We start from the raw sequence: 10,584 nt of genomic DNA, 5'->3' as shown, positions 1-10,584 counted from the left end.
TACCCAATTACATCTGCCTCTGACCTGCTCCTTGAGTGCTCCCTGCCTTCTCCCATGCTGCTCTCCTCAAATGGAACTCCCAGCACCGTCTTTCCAAAGTCTACCCCCAGCCATCAATCTTTCCAGCACTTTCTCACCTCTTCAGCATATCCTGATACTTCTGCCTTCTTGTACTCCCAGCTATGACCCCATTCTGTAAGCTCCTATTGTCTCAGTATTCCCTACTCTACCATCTGTCTACACCTTCTCTGTCATCATTGTACATCCTTGTTCTGTTTATATGTTGATTGTTGTCTGATTTGTTAAACCGACTGTCCAGAGATTCGTGGTGCCTTGTAAATAAATTATGATAATGATCTTAATTTACTGCTAACTCTGACTCCTAATTCTGCTCCCATCTATAGCATTCTTTCCTGCCTCCCACTAATCCCAGTTTTACAAACCTCCAAACTTCAGACATCGCTGGAAACACTTACCTCGGTTGCCCGGCTGTGAAACACACTTCTAGTCTAATTGTGGGGCAGCACGGTGGCTAAGTGGTTAGCACTTCTGCCTCACAGCACTGGGATCATGAGTTTAATTCCTGACCATGGCCTTATCTGTGTGGAGTTTGTATATTCTCCCTGCGTTTGCGTGGTTTTCCTCTGGGTGCTCCGGTTTCCTCCCACACTCCAAAAACATGCTAGTAGGTAAATTGGCTGCTATTAAATTGATCCTAGTCTCTCTCTGTCTGTCTGTGTGTGTCTGTTATGGAATTTAGATTGTAAGCTCCAATGGGTCAGGGACTGATGTGAGTTCTCTGTACAGCGCTGCGGAATTAGTGGCGCTATATAAATAAATGGTGATGATGATGATGATTGTCTTTCATCAAATTATACTGTTATTTACAGTGTATAGGTCACTGATAATGCTGACATTACATGGATAATCTTAGATGACCAAATCATAGACGGAATATCTCAGGCTAAGTTCCGAGGGCATTATGCGGATCGCTCTCACTTCAGGGATTAGTGTTACGACTTACTGTAGATTCCACCAGGTCAAATAAATTCGCACTAAGTGTAAAGTGAGGACATCAGCATGTTATAAAGCCGGGCACGTTCAGTTAGCAGATCATGACGAGAATGGGAAACCATATTCCCCTTTTAAAGAGATGCAGGAAGCCTGTTGTAAATGCCATGGTTGGCGTCACAGCGTTCATAATATGCTGTCTGAGAGTTTCATCATTTTAGTGCTCTAAAACGTCCGTATAACATTGCTCTAACACTTGTAACGGCTGCAAAGTACTCGAGCTGCAATATTCCCATTTATTTATTTAATACAGCGCTATCTGAGTATGAACAGATACTGCCGATATCTAATCTCTCACTTATACATGTATCTGTAGATTGGGGGAGAAAAGTAACTTATTTCGATTTCATATGATAAATTAAAGCTCAAAATTGAAAAAAAAAAAAACAGATTTCAAAAATCAAACAAAAAAAAGTTTTAATACTGTATCTTAGCAAGAACATTTTAACAAAGTTATACTTTAACTTAATATAGTACAACAGAGAAACCATACTTAAAAGTTTCCATTATCTAACACTCTACTGTATGTTCATTTCTTTTAAAAGACCAATTGGCGAGCCGAGCATCGAAAGGCCTCAGTCTGTATCTGCCAGGATAGAGGTTAGTTCCCGCTCTCCATCGGTCATCTAATGAAAGAATCATTTGTACAGCATTGTATTTTCCTTAAAAAAAATGTACACACATTTCTTTCCAAAATGTAATATATACTGAATAATCGCTTCAGTAAACAAAGCTAAATTTATAAACACAATTATACTGTTCTGTGAGGAGTGGTATCTGTGATAAACGATTCCAGAGTCAGCCCCTAGGGGAGCTGGTAAGAACTCGGTTGGATATGGTACAACTTTCGTGTCGTAGTTGGTAACAAAATTATTCCTGGGTAAAACAGAAAGTATCCCGGTTGGAAAAGGGGTGTGTTTACTTTAAATGTGCTTAAAATGTCAATTTTTTTCCCTCTATTTTGGGATCTATGATCTAAGTGTCGTTGGGGATGGCCTGATATGAAAGTCTTGCGGGGAATCTCTCAGTGTTATCAGAATGACTTTGCAGTTGTTGATGCAGCAACTGCGGAAAAGAGCTCAGAAAAGTCCTTCACGTTTCATGCTTCCGTTCACGGTCTCTCTCTTCCTACTGAAGGCAGCCAAGGCGAACAGCGTAATCTCCGTCCTCATCTTCAGTACATTATCGGAGGTTTTATGTACGTCCTGTTTTCTACACAAAAAAAATAAAGAACAAAAGACAAAACAAACACATTTATGCAATTTGCTACTGAAGCAGAAAGTCAAAATCAATATTCATTGTGACTTTGGTTTCAATGTCCATTATTTGCTGGTATTGATCCTAGATGTACCCTGCGCTCCACAACTACTAAAAACACTGCAGAGACGTCACATACACAATGATTAATTCTTTTCATTTTTGCAATGTAGCACTTTGCCTCTAACGATATGAGCCGGAGCACTCTTTATGTGGCTGACGCCTGTTTCCTAAGGTAATCTAGCGATGATTGATACACAGTTTGCATTAAAACTGGGAAGAGACGTAGTGTATACATTGCGTTACGCCAAGAAGGAGCCGTCACTGACAAACAGTGGATGCATTAATAACGCAGCAAACAATAAATTAAAATCCATAGCCTGGTTTTCGGGTTGTCATGTTAACATATAGTACTTGTTCCTCTATTAGAGTTTAGTCCAATACTTCTAAGTTAACTTACAACTAAGAACTCTTAAATCTTTTTGATTACCTTACTATTTCCAGTCTATATTGGTTCTTGTAGCTGTAGCCCACTATACATTGTTTAGTTATATTAATGTGGCCTATCTATAGCTGATTTTTGAGGACAAAGATGCAAGGAAAGGCCTCATTTTATGCTTCACTTAATAATGAATTTATATTATATAAATGTAACCATGGACACAGTTTGGGCTGAATTATTTCTTATTTATAAAAATGGGTTGTGTTGGGGACTGGAGTAATGTAGAGTTAAAGAGGAGGGAAGTGTACCGGGGCAACCCAAAAATTTTCTATATAATGTTCTAGCTAAAATATAGTGAAAAAGATTATTTATAGTAAATATAATTATATTATGATCATGGAGTCAGTCACTGTGCTGCTGAAACGCTGACTGCAGGAGGAAGCACAGAGTGACGCATGAAACAATCACCTCGGCTTTATCCTGCAATCACTGGACTAGCAGAAAGGCGGGTGAGGAAAGTGGAGGAAAGCGCCACCCTGCAGGTAGAAGAAGAAGTGATTGCTGGATGGATGGCACTGAGCTTCCTCCTGCACTTACTGTACTAGCAGTGAGGTAACAAGATATATGGGGGAGGGATGGATGCATGGGGCAGAAGCAGGCTAGGGGCAAGAGGAAAGCCCGAAAATCTCTTATCTACTGCCAGAAATCAGGCACTTATCTCACCTCATGGTAAGAGCTCTGGGTAACCTGCACATGATATAGGTTATTGATGGACAACATCTTCCAGATGCACTTTGTGTTGCCCTTGTCTCTTTAAGGGATGAGCTCACTAGCAACTATTGTAGATGTATCTGCAGGATGTCATTGGATATTCTGCACAACTGCTTGTAACACTTGTTAACAGCAGCGCAACCTTGTCCTGGAGGGCTAAAGTTACAGAATACCAGGTAATCAATTATTGGCTCTCTATAACCCTGACATCAAGTGTCATTGTGGCAGCAGGAGATCAACCAACAAAAAAACAAAAAGAGATTTATGAAGTATAATCTCAGGCACTAAATTGCATTTATGCCTGTGAGCCTCCAAAAATAGTTAATAGCAAAGGGTCAGGATTTATTTTTTTGCCACTAAGTAACAGTAAATGTAATGCCTAGTTATTAAAGGGGTTGTGCACCCTCCTTCTCTGTTAAAACCGATCCCTGATGTTGACTGGGAGTGTCGGTGGGGCTGTGAAAATGGGAAGGGGTGGGTCTCATTGCTGTATAGGGCAGAATGTAATTGGTTGAGAGTGACTCAGTCATATTCTGCTCTATATGACAATATATTCTACTTCCCGTTATCAGAACTCTGCTGCACTGACAAGAGGGGGAAAATAAATACAATTGGCACTGACTTCTCAGTGGAGCAAACCCAAAAATTTGAATTCTCTGCCTCCTCCAATCAGGGGCAGACTGAGCTGAGGGGCCTGTCTCATACTAGTCTACCTTGGGCTGGGTCACCTGCATTTTTTTTACCTTTAAAATGCTCCTGAGTCTGCTGAGTCCAGTCTTGTCCCCCTGGGGTAAAATTTGCCAGCCCTCCCTGCCTCCAAAGATGTCAGAAAAGCGTTCAAATTACAGCGCTAGTGACGTCTGTTAATTCCTATTTATTAACTAGAGAAATATACCTTGTTTTTCTTTCATTTCTTGCAAAATTATTTGCAATGCTCCCCAGTGAGATCAAATAAAGCCCATTTGCCCAGCTAGCATCACATCTATACTGTAAAATAGAACTTTGCTAAAGCATTAGGATGAGTTTTCTCAGCATTTAACATTTATATAGAGTTGTACTGCTGACCAAGATAAATGGAGGACTGCTAACTACACAACGCGACACCAATCCACTCTGCAACAGCATGCGTGATATCACGCGCTTAGCACTGTATGTTATACTAAACGTCTGGATACTCTCTCCAAGCACACACGCACATATATGCATACAAACACACACACACACATATAAGCACATGAACACACGCACACACACATATATACACATACACTGCCTTACAGAACTGGGGTCATGAGTTCAATTTCCGACCATGGCCTTATCTGTGAGGAGTTTGTATGTTTTCTCTGTGTTTGCATGGGTTTCCTCTGCGTGCTCTGGTTTCCTCCCACACTCCAAAAACATACTGTTAGATTAACATAGTAACATAGTTGATGAGGTTGAAAAAAAGACACCAGTCCATCAAGTTCAACCTGCTAACAAATTGACCCTAGTCTGTGTGTGTGTGTGTGTGTGTGTGTGTATGTATGTTAGGGAATTTAGACTGTAAGCTCCAATGGGACAGGGATTGATGTGAGTAAGTTCTCTGGACAGCGCTGCGGGGCGCTATATAAATAAATGTCGATGATGGTGATACACAGTGAAATGTATGTATTTCCATGTTACTGAGATTCAGACAAGGGGATTCTTTCTCCACAAAGTAAATTACAGAGATTAAATCCTGCACATAGCGGAACTTTTCCTAATGTGAGCGAAATACTTAAGTAATCCCATCAATGCCCTCCAGGACTATTTTTAGCTGTAGAGATTAGTTTAGCTGGAACGATCTCTAGAAGTGAGACCACTAGGTGATAAATTCCTGTGACGTAAAACTCTTAAATTAACTGTGTACATGAAGCGAGCTTTAACCTATTGCTTTTCCTCCAGCACAGACAAGGTTAATCTCCCATCAAACGCTGGTGAAAATGATAATCATCCCGCGCAGTAATGTGGACATCAATTCCGTGCCTGCTTTGCATATGCCAATATTGACCGTCGCACCGGCAGAGATCCGATATTGACCTGCTACGTGGCACTGATCCTTGGAACGGATTCAAACTTTGCCACATTTCAATTTCAAAATGCATTTCAGGCATAACATGAGTGATTTATCATTTAGCGCCGGCTGTCAAAGTAACTCGTAGATGAAGCGAAAACATCTGGAAGCATAAACAAAAGAGCACAGTGGCTGAATTTTAATCCAAAGCCGGCGTGCTCACTTCATTAGGGCCAGGAAGCGGCTAATTAGGGACTGAACAAGCTGAGCTCCTGCATTTGGGATCCAAAGAAAGATGATCTAACATGAATTCTGGACATAAACAAGAATAAAGACCAGGAAGATGACAGAATACATCTCTAGAGGAATGTCCGGGGCCCTGGGAACCTCTGCGACTGCCGGAAAAAACAGCAATATTTATCCAGTGTTAGAGATATCATGTAATGTGGTTTCCTAATGATAGTTTGTACAGAAGTCTGAATTACTGCTGGTTTTTCACATTACGCTACTGATAATTGTGTAGTATCTCGTGCTGTAAATGTGTCACTGGATATATATATATATATATATATATATATATATATATACACACACACACACACACACACATACTGTAAGCTGTATACTTGCTGATATGACATTGATTACTGCACTACCACCTCGCAGCCTGCGGGGGTGCTATTGATATTTATCAATCACAACCAGCGTTTCCAATTTAAAATTCTGGATTTCCTTCTTTCAAACCCCAAATTCCTGGAAATTCTTAGTAAAAAAAAAACAAACAAATAAATAAATACAAAGTTCTGGCAAAATTTACTGTCAGAATATTTAGTTAAAAAGCTTGGGAAGGTTCATAAAATTACATATTCAATATAAACCCTAACAAAATACCTCAGCCTGTAATGAAGCTAGTGGGTACAACACAGTTACATACTGCTGGTGCTCATAGGGCATATACCACCCAAAAAATGCAGTTTTGTGGATTTTTTTCTATGACCCTTTCAACTTCCTCAACCTCACTCTTCCCCCCTGCCCCCACTGGTTGCACCTTCCCGTTACTTTAATTCATGGCTACCACCTGACCTTCTGCAATCCCCTTATCACTGCTGGGTCCATCATGGACACCCTCCTCCCAGGCATCCCAGATTCCTACCACCATGTAAGTCAATCACTGCAGAACACCTCCATTAGCCCCACCCTCCCACCCCACCCTCTCTGGCTCCTCCTCCTTTAAGCCACAACAGTCGGATCACTCAAGTCAACTGGCCAATTCCTGATAAGTGCCATTTTTTCCTCGAAACCAGAAAGTGGAAATATTCCCTTTAGACTTGTCTTATAAACTTTAGAATGTTTACAAAAGTGTTAAACAATGCCAAAGACCGTGTTCAACGGAGCTCTATACTGTATGTGAAATAACAGTTTAAATTTTCCTAAATCCCAATCTGTCCCACTCCTCTGCCAAAAGGTGACATATTTACAAAGGTGATTTAGGAAAAAGAGGTTTTCTATCTTGCATGGCTATGGAATGTGAAAGTGAGGAGGCAGAGCGCACATATATCTAAAGCTTATAGTGTACCTCTCGTTGATACTAGCTGGAACAGCATTCAGTCTTTTATTCATCATCATCATCATCATTTATTTATATAGCGCAAGCAGATTCCGTAGTGCTTTACAATTGAGAACAAACCGTAATAAAATAATACTGGGTAACACATAAATACGTACAGGTAAGAAGGCCCTGCTTGCAAGCTTACAATCTATGGGAAATGGTGTGATACACAAGGGCATGTGCTACATCATATTGAATATTTGTCCAGCTAGAATGCAAAGGTTACCAAGTATTTAGTGGGCTGTATGCTCAGTCACACAACCATGTTGGACAGAGGGTTGTTGTTTTGTGTTAGCTGTGCAGAGGGTGGTAATAGGGTAACCTAGGGAGACCAAGATGCTGGTTGAGTAATACTATAAGCTTGTCTGAAGAGGTGGGTTTCCAGAGAACCCTGGAAGATTTAAAGATTAGAGGACAGTCTTGTGGTGCGAGGGAGTGAATTCCATAAAGTAGTTGCAGCCCGAAAAAAGTCCTGTAACAGAGAATGGGAGGAAGTGATGAGAGTGGAAGAGAGAAGCAGATCTTGTGCAGAACGGAGGTGTCGAGTTGGGAGATATTTTGAGACAAGTGTGGAGATGTATGTCCGTTTGAAGGAGCCTTGTAGGTTAGTAGAAGAATTTTATATTGGATTTGTTGAAATACAGGCGGCCAATGTAGAGACTGACAGAGTGGCTCAGAAGAGGAAGAACGGTTTGCAAGGAAAATCAATCTAGCCGCTGCATGCAAAATTGATTGTAGGGGTTCAAGTCTGACTTTGGGAAGACCAGTAAGGAGGGAATTGCAATAATTGATGCGGGAGATGATGAGTGCATGAATTAAAGTTTTTGTGGTGCCTTGTGTGAGATATGTGCGTATTCTGGAAATGTTTTTTAGATGAAGCCTGAGGTGGGTGATTCCAATCACCCAGTGCAATGCTCGCACTGTGGGCCCTCTCCAACATGAGAATGAGCCCGTTCCTCCCCATTCCCAGGAGCCATAAGGCAACAGAGAGGGCCACTGGTTCATGGATTTTGGTTCACCACACAAAATGGTGGCCAACCCTCCGCAGCTTCGAGAGCGGGTGAGTTTTACCTCAATGTTTCATATATTAAATTATCCTGGATTTATCTGTCTTTAATGGTGCAAAGTTTTCTATCCGTATCCAGCAGAAAACTTATACTTAAATGATAATTAATGCTTGAGTCAAATATTTAGCATTATGTATTCAAGGCTACTCCACATTAATCTTACAACCACCGGGTGGGGATGATCCTGCTGTGCAAAATAAATCTAATTAATGATAAATATGCTTACATCCAAGCCACCACATATTCTTTTATGATGGGTAATGAAATACTTTTATACATCGGTGCTATCTTGTGTACAGGTTGTAATATTCATTTATGTTTAGTGAACTTAATCTCTGACAGTCTAATGGTACAAGGTTCTGACAATCTGTATCTAATAATACAGCATTCTGATCAGCTATGAATGGGGTATCTACATAATGGCTAACATTACATTGTATCAATCATACAATGTATATGAATGCTTGAATTGTACACGTAAAAAGTGGATTACATACAGTTCATATAATTGTCCATGGTCTTAGTAGAGGTTATATGATGACATATGTGGCTGTTTCTTTCTTTATTATTATTATTCTTAATTTATACGGTGTCACAAGGTGTCCGCAGCGCCGTACAAAATACAAAAATATAGTACAGACAGTATACAAGGGTACGAAAGTACAAAGTAGAACAAGTATAGTCAAGACTTCAATATCCCCAAGCATAGCAAGTAGAGTGGTGTAGGAGTAGAAGAAATTATATTGAGACAGAAGGGAAGAGGGCCCTGCTCACATGAGCTTACATACTAAGGGGAGGGGAAACAGACAGCAGGCACAAGGGGGAGTCAGTGGATGGAATCAAGTACAAGAGGAGACAGGAAAGTGGGAGGTGATGAGAACGATAAGGTTATGTGGATGGTTGGTAGGTCTTATGGAACAGATGGGTTTTGAGAGCCCGTTTGAAGGAGTCAACATTAGGGAACAGGCGGATGGAGGGAGGGAGGATGTTCCAGTGAAGGGGAGCAGCATGGGCGAAGTCTTGAATTCTGGCATGGGATGAGGTGATCAGTACAGAGAAAAGGCCACGGTTAGTGGCCGAACGCAGGGAATGGGCGGGAGTGTGGATGGAGAGGAGGTTAGAGATATAAGGGGCAGTGGAAAGGGAGAGGGCCTTGTAGGTGACAGTGAGGAGTTTAAAGAGGATTCTGAAGGGGAAAGGGAGCCAGAAGTGCAAGGCAGAGAGGGGAGGCTGAGGAAGAGCAGCGTGAGAGAAATATAAGTCTCACAGCCGCGTTAAGAACAGAGCGAAGAGGGACGAGATAGGACTGGGGGAGGCCGGTGAGGAGATGGTTAGAGTAATCGAGACGGGAAATAATAAGAGCATGGATGATGGTTTTAGCAGCCTGCTGAGAGAGGAAGGGCCGGATGCGGGCAATATTCCGTAGTTGGAAGCGACATGATTGGGCAAGAGATGAATGTGGGGGGCAAAAGTGAGGGAGGAGTCCAGGGTGACACCCAGGCAGCAGAGTTAGGGAATAGCAGAGTTGGTAGTGTTATAAACGGTTATGGCCAGTTCATGGTGGGTAGAAGATTTAGAAGGAGGGAAAACAATGAGTTCAGTTTTCGCAATGTTGATTTTGAGAAAACGTGAAGACATCCAGGAGGAGATAGCGGATAGGCAGTCAGAAACATGGGAGAGGAGGGGAGGGGGGGGTCAGGACAGGAGATGTACAGTTGAATGTCATTAGCATAGAGGTCACACTAGAGACCAAATGAAGAAATGAGATCACCCAGGGAGGTGGTGAAGAGTGAGAAAAGAAGAGGGCCGAGAACAGAGCCTGGAGGGACCCCAATGAGGAGGGCGGACAGGGGTGAGCCTGAGTCAGGAGTGGAAACAGAGAAGGAGCGGTTGGCAAGGTAAGATGTGAACCAAATGAGGACACTTCCTCCCCTCTTGTATGTCACAATGAAGTCTTGAATTCCATATACAGTATGACAAAGATGGAGAATAATGTGTTAGAAGAATCAATCATGAACCCATCAAGGAACAATTCTGCACTTACAGTAAAGTTTGGTGCAGCCAATAGATGAGTCCTGTGTGTAGTAGATCCGTATGATGTCTGCGTCTTAATCCCACAAAGATGTCTCATATAAAACCGTAAACCTGTTATATTCCCTTGTAATGCAGTTACAGTCGTAGAGATGGTGGTGAGGCTCCAGTAATGGCGGAAATATAGACAGGGATCTAGTTATATTCCCAGATATGTAAAAATAGTTGTCAAATTAGAGGGGAAGAAGCCACATATGTCATCGTATGACCTCTTCTAAGAGCATGGACATTCGTAAGAACTGTA

At 41.6% G+C, this 10,584-nt stretch overlaps 1 protein-coding gene across 1 annotated transcript in view; it reads right to left on the bottom strand.

Moving 5' to 3' along the window:
- Positions 1-1,471: 1,471 nt before the first annotated feature.
- The window catches only part of DACH2 (dachshund family transcription factor 2), a 378,568-nt gene continuing 369,455 nt past the window's right edge, over positions 1,472-10,584 (bottom strand). The window contains exon 12 of the mRNA XM_075186232.1: positions 1,472-2,283. Coding sequence (XP_075042333.1) covers positions 2,246-2,283 — 38 coding nt within the window. The 3' untranslated portion in view covers positions 1,472-2,245. The remainder of the gene's footprint in view (positions 2,284-10,584) is intronic.

Source organism: Mixophyes fleayi, chromosome 9 (assembly GCF_038048845.1).
Source record: "Mixophyes fleayi isolate aMixFle1 chromosome 9, aMixFle1.hap1, whole genome shotgun sequence".
Classification (NCBI taxonomy): Eukaryota; Metazoa; Chordata; class Amphibia; order Anura; family Limnodynastidae; genus Mixophyes; species Mixophyes fleayi.
This window is presented reverse-complemented; position numbering and strand designations above follow the sequence as displayed.